The sequence below is a fragment of the Ctenopharyngodon idella genome, chromosome 15 (genome assembly GCF_019924925.1).
Source record: "Ctenopharyngodon idella isolate HZGC_01 chromosome 15, HZGC01, whole genome shotgun sequence".
Taxonomy (NCBI): domain Eukaryota; kingdom Metazoa; phylum Chordata; class Actinopteri; order Cypriniformes; family Xenocyprididae; genus Ctenopharyngodon; species Ctenopharyngodon idella.
Window position 1 is genome coordinate 11,922,764 of NC_067234.1, and position 12,765 is coordinate 11,935,528.

A 12,765-nucleotide genomic window follows, 5' to 3' on the forward strand; every position below is an offset into this window, starting at 1 on the left:
TCAGAAACACCACTGTGTTTCTCGGAGATGCTTCTGCTATGGCTTTATAGGCAACAAAAACACACAATGTTGTGTCTAAAATATAATACAATATTAACTTTTTTTATGTTGAATTCTGGGGCGGGGCGGTGAAGCCTTACATTACTAGTCCCTATCCCTAAAGCATACCCCTACCCCTAACTCTACCTGATAAACACTTTACTCTCACTATTAAAGAGTTAGTTCACCCAAAAATGAAAATTCTGTCATTTATTACTCACCCTCATGCCGTTCCACACCCGTAAGACCTTCGTTAATCTTCGGAACGCAAATTGAGATATTTTTGTTGAAATCTGATGGCTTCGTGAGGCCTCCATAGGGAGCAATGACATTTCCTCTCTCAAGATCCATAAAGGTACTAAAAACATATTTAAATCAGTTCATGTGAGTACAGTGGTTCAATATTAATATTATGAAGCGACGAGAATATTTTTGGTGCGCCAAAAAAACCCCCAAAATAACGACTTATATAGTGATGGCCGATTTCAAAACACTGCTTCAGGAAGCTTCGGAGCGTTATGAATCAGCGTGTCGAATCAGTGGTTCGGAGCGCCAAAGTCACGTGATTTCAGCAGTTTGGCGGTTTGACATGCGATCCGAATCATGATTCGATACGCTGATTCATTATGCTCTGAAGCTTCCTGAAGCAGTGTTTTGAAATCGGCCATCACTAAATAAGTCGTTATTTTGTTTTTTTTGGCGCACCAAAAATATTCTCATCACTTTATAATATTAATATTGAACCACTGTACTCACATGAACTGATTTAAATATGTTTTAGTACCTTTATGGATCTTGAGAGAGGAAATGTCATTGCTGGCTAAGGAGGCCTCACTGAGCCATCGGATTTCAACAAAAATATCTTAATTTGTGTTCCGAAGATTAACGAAGGTCTTACGGGTGTGGAACAGCATGAGGGTGAGTAATAAATGACATTATTTTCATTTTTGGGTAAATTAACTCTTTAAATTCCTGTTAGGCACTTTATTTCCACTTATATTTTCTTAATATTTATTTAAAATTAACTCCTCTCTAAGCTGATATGTGATTGGAAAAGGCTGATTTGAATTCAGGGTGGTTGCATCAAAAGCACTTGCGTAAATAACCTCTGTCAACAAGGCGGGCTATTTGTAAATAGACAGGCATGACAAAATAAGAATAATAAATTAATAAGATTTGTTTCTGTGTATATTCAGTCCTTCAGTCCTCAGAAGGTGCAGTTGCATTTGTTATCTTCCTCTGACAGTGTGTAAGATCTAAACTTTTTGCAGTTTGAGTTTGCTAGCATTTCAAGTACCAGTACAACAAAAACCACCTTTACAAAACCTCTACAAGACTCCTGCAGGAATATTGCGCAGGTATCATGTAGGATTTCATATGTTCTAACATCAGTAGGAAAAATGAAGATCCTGCAGAATTCCAGGATTTATTTTCATAAGCCTATCTAATTTAACTTAATGTCTAATTTCATAAACGGCTTATCAGATCTCTTTTAGACAGCTAAAAGTCCTATATTCCATGGATAAAACATGTCAATCTACAGATACATCACCAAATCAATCATTTTTTAAGACCTAACCTGACTTATTCCTCAATAATGAATCTATTCTGTGACTGCAACTATATCACAGCTCAGCTAAAAACCAAAGAAATGACCCGAGACTCTCTCTATATTATGGAGTAAGCCAATTCATCACTAAGATCACAAATTTGACGTGGTATATGTCCCTATTAACAGTCGTGTGTGTTTAATAGAGCTGTTCCCTGTGGATGTGGGGCAAGTCTTGTGACTAACAGAGCTTTGGAATTAATTGGGCGTCTTGGCGTTTTCAGTTAGCAGTCAGCATCTCTTGCGGTGATTTGTGGCACATTGGGTCAGATGTACAGTTGGAGGGCGCCCACAAATCTTCAGGGAACCACAAATCCTCTTCACTCCTCTCATTACAAAAAGCTCCCATTCATGCATGTGCAGGACTAAATGCAATAGCTGTTTCTCATCAAGACAAACAGACCGGCCCACATGTGAGTAGGCATGTGTGCAGAGATTCACAGTTGTTATTGTTTTTGCCTTCGATTACTGTATTGGCCTTCTTACTGATGGGGACGCTAAGAAAAAAAGTGAAAAAGGCCAAAAAGTAGCATGTGATTCTTGGACATTGGACATTTTTTGGGATATGTAATTTTTGAAGTACCCTGATAACAAAAATATTTTCTGCTAACGTTCCCATTAAAGGGCACCTATTATGCAAAATTCACGTAAGGTTTAAACATAAATGTTTATTGGCAGTGTTTGTAAACAACCACCCTATAATGATAAAAATCCACTCTCTGCTTTTTTTTCAATCCCCATAAATCATAAGCAGTGTCTTATAAGTCGTTTGCAGTTTCTATGCAATGTGACGCCTATTAGCATAGACCCCTGCCCTGAGTGAGCTGTACACAGTCGGCCATGTTTATCTATAACAGCAGCATTTAAGTAAAAAAAGTATTCTTATTAAAGCTACTAAAGCTATTCAGTAAAGAGCAGTGAGTGATTTTCTGTTTTCCTTTGTTTGATTAATATTAACAGCAGTAGGTACTGTATATTACACTGCTTTCATTTTAATACACAGATCTATTATACACATGCGATTTCTTGCTGTTTATATTCACAGACATAACTGTGTTTGTGTGAACTTTGTGTGTTTTTGACATAACCTTGTGTGTATTTGACAGTTTAAAGGATGAATTCACTTCAGAATTAAAATTTCCTGATAATTTACTCACCCCCATGTCATCCAAGATGTTTATGCCTTTCTTCAGTCGAAAAGAAATTAAGGTTTTTAAACTAATCCTTCAAGTGCAGTAACGCGTAAATTAGAACTTATTTTGCCCTTTGACATCCAGCTTTCTGTGTGCATGCTTCAGGTTTGTGCGCTCAAAAAAAAAAACATATATCAGAACTCTAAACTGATATTGCTTTTATACACGTTCAGATAATAAACTTTTATGATGATGAAGAACTTCAATGTCACATGAGCGTGACTGTGACAGAGGTGATTATCAAAACTAAACGAAGAGTTGTACAGGCTCCACCCTCTTCTGGAAAGTGGGGCTGGGAGTAGCAGCTCATTTGCATTTAAAGACATGCACAAAAACAGCATGTTTTTCCTTCCACTCAAAGATGGGCATTTACAACATGGTTTAATAAATGATCTGTGGGGTATTTTGAGCTGAAACTTTACAGACACATTCTGGGGACACCAGAGACTTATATTACATCTTGTAAAAAGGGGCATTATAGGTCCCCTTTAAGTTATAAAAACGTTATTTCTGAATGTTTTCTGTAAGTTTTTTAAATGTTTTTAAAATCCTTATTTTGGTTGTGCAAATGTTAGGGGATCATTCAGTTGTATTATTTTGCAGACATTATGAATTTTACTTTTGAATGTTTTCTGAAATCGCCACCTCATGAAATAGTTATGTTTTCATGTGAGATGGGGTTGGCCTCTGCCTACATTTTTGCTAAACTTCACTGTTCACTGCAGTTGCAACACACTCTCATGGCACTATTTCACGTTTTGGCCAATTGGTGACAAATTTGTATGAATTGATACAGTTTGTTATGATCTGCTTACTCCCTACTGACGTTTAGGGGTGGGGCTATAGGTGGACCATCTTGCTTACTTTTTTTTTTTTTAAATCGTGCATTCATATAAATCAGATCGTACAAATTTATACGAAATTGCCACCTCATGAAATAGCGATGTTTTCTCATGAGATTGGGTTGGAAATTTCCAGCTGAAATGAACACTAGTGGCAGTAAAACACCAACAACTTCCTTTTCACACAAATAAATCATGATTTCAGGGGCAGATTATTGATTAATAAAGGCTTATTTTCGCATGGTTCCTTGCAAAATACAATGTTATGACCTCAAAACAATTTTACCATAGTGTTAATACATTTTGATGTTTGCATCACATAATCAGTTCCATTTGTATGTCTTTTCTGGCATAGTAAATTTATGAGTATGAGCAAAGACTATAGAATAACACAAGACGCGTCACTCGTATTGTTTTGAATGGGAGAAATTGCAACGCGCAATATGGCGGAATAAGTCCCGCCTTCTAAATAAGAGCCAATCGCTGATTGGTAAAGTCATCACGTCACTGCAGCGGCCGTTAGAAGCTCCGGTTCCTATAGAAACAGTCAGACGCGTGCCTCCGAAATGAGACACGAGACGCGCGCTTTAGGACTGCGCATGCGAATTAGCTTGATCCAGCCAGAAAAATACCGTTTTTTTGTCGAGATTCAAGCGTTTAGAAACAAAATTTATGAAACAGTTGTTGTCAGATTTCATTGGTGATTTCAAATATGAAATTTAATCGAAAGCTTGGCAAACAGCTTTGGAGAATTTGATGTTTCCCCATTCAAAGAGATAGGAGCTGCACTTGCATGCCCGAGAGGCGTTTCAAAGATGGCCGCCGAGTGAAATGACTTGTCTTAAAGAGACTCTGGTATGAGTCACGATAAAAGAAATGTTAACACTATGTGTATTCACGTGTAGTGAATGTAGTACATTATTCATAACACGATAGGGCATTAACCTTTTACCGCCACTCACCAGACCTTTAATTTCCGAACTGCAGCGATACAACAGGCAACGTAATACAGTGTTTACAGATTCATATTCATCTGTTTCAGACAAAACTGAATGTGCTTTTAGTGACACTCAATTCACTTTGAAAGCGTTGTGAAACAATTTAAAGAAATGTTACCACAGGCATGTTTTTTCCAGTGGATATTTACATATTTTAATTATAAGAAAATATAAGCAGTTTTTGCCCTTGCAGAACTCATCGGTGCAATACTACGGCATTGTGGGTGGTTGCCAGAGTGTTGCTAAGGTGTTCTGTGGGGTTTTAGCAAGTTGCTAAAGGGTGTTCTGGGTAGTTGCCAGGTTGTCCAAATCAAAAGAGCCCACCCACAAGTCTCTATGACATTCTCGTCCATAGTTGGGGTCCTCCTTCAGTGTAATTATGGGATATTTTTTGGCATTTTTTTATCATCCACAGATTCCACACCAAGTCCTATGAGTCCTAGGACATAATACTGGGACACATTCATTCTAATCTTGAATACTATTTAGGATGGATTGTATGTGAACTGGGACGTCTCTTATTCATATTCACTTTCTGTATGGCTTTTCTCTAAAGATTAGCTTGGCAAGAGAATCAGGCTTAGGATGTAAATCAGGAAGGGCTAAACGTGTGTCAGCCTTTCGGACACAGGATTGCTCACAAAGCTTTTCATTAGAGGCATGGCCAGCCATACTTCTTCCAGATTAAACGCTGTCTCATAGACAGTAATTTTCTCTGCCTGGCCCTCCTGCTGGAAAAAAAATCACCCAGCTGACAAGGGAAGAATGGCTCTGCTTTCAAATTACACAGTCAGGACCAGACACAGACTTAGCGGAAGATATTTATGTAACTCTTATTGTTATCACCAAAAAATACAGTATTAAAATAATCAGTCTGAACTTGATGATGATTTCATATCAGTGTAACTTACTGACATACAACTCAAAGACTGTTGGATGTGACTGTCTGATTGTGACTGCCTGGTGTCTGGGTTTCCATCCAAATGTGAAGCGAATCTTTTCCAAGTTTTGCAAAAAAAAAAAAAAAAAATACAAATTCAAATTAGGTGCATTTCCATCAAGCTGTTAGAGCGTATGACATGGTATTGGTAACCTAGTAACCAACAGTAAATAAAATACAGCGTGTTCATGAGGGGTTCGCCTGAACACTTATGTGTTAAGCCCGAAAAACCCACGACACTCCAGTACAAAAGTGCACATACCCCTATCCACAACAAGCCCGGAGGGGAAAATGCATTGCACACACACATATATGATGAGTGCTAGTACTGTACATCCAGAATTAATGCATCATAACAGAAACAAACATTAAGTTTTCTGTTACAACACTATCAGCGGAAACAGCTGATTGCGATTAGTCACGTGGGTTTAGTGTTCGCTATGTCAGAATTTATTCGGCAAATGCGTTTCCATCTCCCATTATTCACATTAACTCTTTTTTGCACAAGTCAAAAACCACCTCAAGCGAGTGTAAAAACTTTTTTGCGAATTAAGGGATTTTTATTTGAAATTTGGTGTATCCATCACTTGTTTCTGATGCGATACTTCAAAATGTGCATAATAACAGGGTGATGGAAACATAGCTATTGTTTATAACAGGGCCTAAAACTAAGGGTGTACTCACACTAGGCGCTCTGAACCATGCCCCAGCGCATTTGACTCTCAAAGCTCGGTTCATTTGACAAATGTGAGCGCTCCGTTCCGTGCCCTGGCGTGGTTCGTTTAGCCATCCCTGTCCCGCTTGGAAGAGGTGGGCCAGAGCGCGGTTCGGTTGGGCTCGAGCGCGGTTCGCATGCAGTGTGAGCGCTAACCGTGCCTAAGCACAGAACAGCTACTACTTTTGTGTGCGCTACTGTCATCATTATGACGGCAAACATCTTTATTACTACTTTGACAGTACACTTATCAATTCATGTAATTAATTTGAGTGTATTTGGGTTTATAACGGGTCTGCTTCTCACCTTATTGATGAACAGGAATTGTAGTTTGCAAGTAAAGCTGCAAATTCCTCCATTAACGTCAGCTGCTGTAATAATCCTCTATGTGCAAGTGAAAATCGCTGCGCGGCATAAATGATAAATATATTAGGCAGTATCTTAGCGAAAGTGCATTTCTTCCTGTTTTCTTCCATTTAAAAAGTTGCATTGTATATGACGTAAGCGTGCTCCGGCCTGGAACGTTAAGTGCAATGTGAGTGCAGGCCAGCGGGGGAGGGGGGAGGGGGGACAATCGCGCTCCGTCTCGGTTCAAGGCAACTGTGCCTAGTGTGAGTACACCCTAACTTTTTGCCACACTTGACAATGGCTGGTGACTTTCTGAAATTCAGAATTTTCAGGTACAGAAATTGAATAAAGTAGGCTAATCAAATGTAAATAATGAATTATTATTAAAGTTAAAAAAGTTAATCAGTCAAGAGTAGTGAGTGTTTTTTAACATTAAAAACGCAGACAGCAGCATTATATTAGGCTGCTGTCACTTTAAGACTGAATGTACGGATCCAATATACTGATACAGGTAACACTGTTTACGTGAATTTGTCCGTTCAAGTGCAAGAGAGCTCAATTTAGTATTCGCGCGCTGTTTGCCTACATTAATCATCACAAATCATGAACTGAAACTGATCACTGGTGATTTTGGTTAGACATGTACACATAATCTGTACATATCAAACGATCTGTAACAAAGCAATAGTGACACAGTAAAAACTTTTTTACTCACATAAGTGTGTTGCGCCGTTCTTGACGGATCCAATATAGAAGGCACGGCATTGTTTTTTAATTTCCGTCTCTCTGCAAATCCAATGCAGCTACTTTTGTCCACAACCTGGCACTGCACAACATTTTGCACTCTTCAAAGGCATGTAGCGTCACATCTGTTATTTACCTACTACTACTCGTCTTGCTCGAATCAGTGGGCAGGGCTACTGAACTTTAGGGTTTTTGATGTCACCAACCCAGGAAGAAGCTTGTTGTAGTCCCTGCCAGCCATTTGTTTAAAAAGCGAATTCTGTAAAAGAAAATATCTCCTTTGCATTAAACTTTGGGTGTCATAACTTTGCAGATGTTGTCTATGCTCAAACAGCAACATTACACACTAACTAAAAAAAAAAAAAAAGTGAAATCATAATCAACCACCCCTTTAAAATAGTTGGACTAATACCTCAAATCATATAGCTTATTGATGTTGTTAGGATCAGACTTTTTTGCCTGGTGGATGGTGAGATCTTTTGATTATAGGACCACCTAGCAGCTACCCAGAACAACCTAGCAACGACCTAGCAATGTGGCAAAGGTAAATACCTCACAGAACCTTAGCAATGCTCTGTAAACCAGCTAAAACGTCCTAGGAGTGAGTTTGCATTTGCATCATTAAAATATGTAAAAATCTTGTTTAAATACAATTTAAAAAATATGTTTTTAAACTTTTCTTCCTTGCTTCTTTTTTTTTTTAACCATAATCACATTGTGTGTTGTGTGAAGGGCCAAATATGGATATTTTTTTAAACAAAGACTCGAAGGTCCATGACATGACTTATGAGGTACAGTATAAGACAATCATTAGCCTTACACAGTAAAGCCTTTACAAATGAAGTGCTGTGGCCGAGCAATTCACTAAGAGAAAGCAAAAATTTCAACTAATTACCCAGCTGTCTATAATAATCCACTGCTTTACCTTTTGTTTCTCTTTCCAGGGGGAATAAAAAGCCCATAATGTGGGCTTTTAAAAGAGACAATTTAGCTGTCACACATGTTCACCAGTCACATCAACTAGTCAATTATGAACCATCAATCATTTTAAAAGAATACAATCACTGTCTGCTTTTAGTGGAAAGAAACACACATATACGGCGGCCTCAAAAAGTATTTCGACACATAAGCCACACTTAAAATGTGTGAATGTCATTGCAATATTTTATAAAATATCAAACTGAGTGACATTAATTTAAAAGAAAAAGCACAAGCATGCCCTTCAAAGCAAAACATTTCACAAAAAGTCATTTGTTAGATTTTTAACCATTTAAAGCCATTTTTTAAGAACTTTAAATGATCAACATGATCAAAACTTTGCTGAAAAGCCTGTTGTACTACATTCCTTCTGTTGCCAGATTGATAGTTTATACTTTTTTAGCAAATAAACACCCTTTAGTATAATTGTAAAAACATCCACCTTCAGGTCATAGTTCACATATCTTTTTGAAATCTTTACTGATTTTTAAAAGGTGAACCTAAGAATAACTGTTACTCAATGCGAGTATCAAATATGATACATCAGGCATTTGAAGAATGTTTATCTGTGCAGTAATCATTTTGCATTGCATTATATGTTTTGCACCCCACAATTAAAACTAGAGAACTTAAAAGTAATCATCCTTCTAAGAGATATTATTAAGAGATGTAGAGTGACAACTGATATTTATATGCATTTTACACAAGTTTGCTATTCTGTTATAAAGATCTCATACTATATGAGCCATAAAAGCTCATATAGTATTTACATATTTTGTCTAAAGTTTCAATAAACTATTACACACACACATAAATTTCTGTTTTTTTTTTCATATGTCAGACTTTGCAGGGTTAAATGATAAAACAGGTGTTAGTTTCACTGTAAGAAAAAAGTCTGTAATTTTCTGCCAGGACTTCTTCTTTTAACCCTAAAACAAAATGCACTGCGTAATTCAAAATACGGGTGGAAAAAAAAAACGATACGGAATCTATATGGAAAGTACCTTCATATTAACAGTACATTGGACCCTATTTTTACAGACTTTTGCTGCATGATGTTTTGTCATTTAATGCAATGAAATTAATATATGTTTGGCATGAGTTTCCAAATACTTTTGGGGCCACTCTACATCTGAGTGCGCAAAAACATCATAACATTTATGATGAGATAATAATATTGGAAATATCTCAACTTTTTGAGGAAATATAACTCAAAATGTCTTGTTTTAAATCTAGAAAAGGGAAATGTCAGGATTTTGGAGGGTGACCTGTCAGTTCAAGAAGGAATGCTTGTCACCTTCCATTGCCAAGCAATTGGCTGGTATCCGAGCCCTTCAGTGTCCTGGCTGGTCAACACCACCACTGTGGACAGAGGCGACTACAACACCAGCAGTCTTCAGGACCCCAGCGGCCTTTTCAACTCCAGCAGTGTGCTTCAGATAAAAGCAGAGGCAAGCATCACAGTGGAGTGTTGGGCGTCTGTGTCTGCCGCTCTAGCCCACCAAACCAGCAGAGTCAATCTGACTGTAGGTAAGAGTGATTGGATATTAATGAGCTCCTTGTGAAAATAAACAAATATGCATTACTAGTTTGATCACTTTGTTTTCTATGAGGACAGCTATGTCTTTCAGCTTCAAATTAAATTCTAAAACACAAAAAAAGATGCATGGGTCACACTTTATATTAGGTGTCTTTAACTACTATGTACTTACATAAAGTTATTTAGGTACAGTGTATTTATTGTATTGCAAAACACTTGTGATGCTAGGTGGGATACAGGTAAGGTTAAGGATAGGTTTGGTGGTATAGGTAGGTTTAGAAGTGGGTTAAAAGGTAAGTCAAGTAAACAGGGAAATAATTTTGGCTGCACAGCAGCTCTAGAAGAAAATGGTGTCATTGTCCAGCTTAAATAAATTGAGTATTGATTCATTCCATTGTAAAAATCATTAGTTACTAGTTTAGTTCATTTATCTATACACCAGCTCTAGAGAAAACAGTGATGTCATCGTCTAGCTCAGTTCAGTTCACATACAATGGTGTCAATGCAGACAGATCAATAATATTGTTGAATCAAGTGTCCCCAGCTAAGCAAGCCAAAGGCGACAGCGGCATGGAACCCAAACTCCATCAGGTGACAAAAATGGAGAAAAAAAAAAAAAACCTTGGGAGAAACCAGGCTCAATCAGGGGGCCAGTTCTCCTCTGGTCAACAAATGAACAGTGCATGATTATGATTCAGGCAGTGTTACAGGTCATAAGTCCGATTGGGATCGCAACAGTCAAAATATTTAATCCAGATCCATCTAGTTGAAGATCGGATTCATCACGCCGGTATGGAAACAGTTTGTTGGGGATCTGTGCCACTGGCTGTCATATTGATGAGGCCTTCACAGGGAATGATCTAGTTGACACAATCTAGTTAACATTTCAGGGATGTGTTGTGGTCGTGTCTAGACGCAGGTCCTCCATCTGATCTGGATACGGCTGACTAGGTAACCTCGGGATAAACAGAGAGACTAATATTAGCTTAGATGCCATTCTTCTCATGATGTAATGAGTACATCGGGTGTTATAGGAAGTGTTCCCGGTTCTGGCTGACCTAATTTGTGCAGCCTAGCAATTTTTTAACGGATGTGAAAATATAAATTGATAATGTGTTATGTGTATGCCAGCTTAAAGAGATGTGTTTTTAGGCTAGATTTAAACTGGAAAGCAGACACTCTCTCTCAAACAACGCTAGGAAGACTGTTCAGGTGCTAAATAGGAAAAAGATCTACCGCAGTCCTGCAGTCAATTTTGATATTCTATGTGTTATCAACTGGCCAGAATTCTGAGATAGCAATAGACATGAAGGACTATAATGTGTTAAGAGCTCATTCATGTACTGGGAAGCTAAACCATTTAGTGCTTTATAAGTAATTAGCATGATTTTAAAATGTATACAATGTTTAATAGGGTGCCAGTGCAGTGTTGACAGAACCGGGTTAATATAGTCATACTTCCTGGTTCTAGTAACTCTAGCTGCTGTGTTTTGGACCAGCTGGAGTTTGTTTCTTAAGCATGTAGGGCAACCACCCACTAGAGCATTACAGTAATCTAGCCTTGAGGTCATGAACGCATGAACTAACTGTTCCGTAAGGGAAGGTCAACAGTGTACTTATAGATGTAATTACAGAAATTAATTGCAGCTGTAATTACAAGCAGGTATTTAAATATAAATACAATGTAAAAACATGTATGTACACAATAAATGCATTGTACATACACTCTAAAAAATGTTGGGTTAAAAACAACCCAAGTTAGGTTGAAAATGGACACCCAGCAATAGGGCTGTTTTAACTCAGCGGTTGGGTTAAATGTTTGCCCAACCTGCTGGGTAGTTTTATTTAAACTTTATTTATTTTTATTTAACTATTGTTTATAAATTACTGTATTGCTTGCTTAAAATGAACCCAAAGTATGTTGGAAATTAACATTTATTAATATGTTTAATAAATGAACATTTATTGATAAGTTTAATGAATAATAATTAAACAATAAACATTTATTAAATTGCTTATTAATAATTATTAAGTTAGTACATAGTAACTAAAGACAATATAAAGTGGGACCGCTGCATGATATTTCAATATTAAAATCATAAAAAAGCTAAATAGTTTTGAAAAAGATTTCTTTTGTTTTGTTTAGATATTTGTTTTCGCTTGATTTAATTCAGTCTTATTGTATAGATACTGCATGTGTTATATGATGGCAAACGTGATTTCACAAAGTACATGTTCCTGCATCAACGTCTTTGTTGATGCTGGAACAACATCAGATTTAAGGGACAATTTTACAGTTTTTGTCAAGTCTAGGTTTACAACCAGGGATAGGTGCTTCTACATCGGTGTTATTCACCTATCATTTCTCTCTGATTTTAGGGATAAGTTATGGGTAGGGTTAGGTTTAGGAGTAGAGATAGGGTTAGGGCATGTTTTTGGACAGAAATGTTGTTCCAGGGTCAATAAAATATGTTGATCCAGGAACACGACTTCTCCTCATGGCCACAAAAATACTGATTAAATGCATTAGGCCCGTTTTTTTGTGCATATAAATTAAGTGGCCATAAATGTACAAATGTGTTTTGCAGTGGCACCGCAAACTACAGAGGACTACACAGTTGTGATCGCCGTGATAGTGTCAGTGTGTACGATCATTCTGCTGGCAGTGCTCATCCTCATCTTGTGCTATAGAAAAAAACTGACAAGTAAGCAAATCCAATTTATATTTCTCCTAAAAGTTCCTTTTAAAACTCTCCTGCAAGTTATCAAACCAATGAAGAGAGAAGTTTTTCAGAGCTTGCCATAAATTGAACCAAAAG

The 12,765-nt window shown here is 37.4% G+C and overlaps 1 protein-coding gene across 2 annotated transcripts in view; it reads left to right on the forward strand.

Annotated features, from left to right (window-relative positions):
* The window catches only part of igsf5b (immunoglobulin superfamily, member 5b), a 32,075-nt gene that overhangs the window by 10,349 nt on the left and 8,961 nt on the right, over nucleotides 1-12,765 (forward strand). For both annotated transcript variants that reach the window (XM_051864078.1, XM_051864077.1), the window contains exons 4-5: nucleotides 9,643-9,936; nucleotides 12,535-12,651. In XM_051864078.1, coding sequence (XP_051720038.1) covers nucleotides 9,643-9,936; nucleotides 12,535-12,651 — 411 coding nt within the window. The remainder of the gene's footprint in view (nucleotides 1-9,642; nucleotides 9,937-12,534; nucleotides 12,652-12,765) is intronic.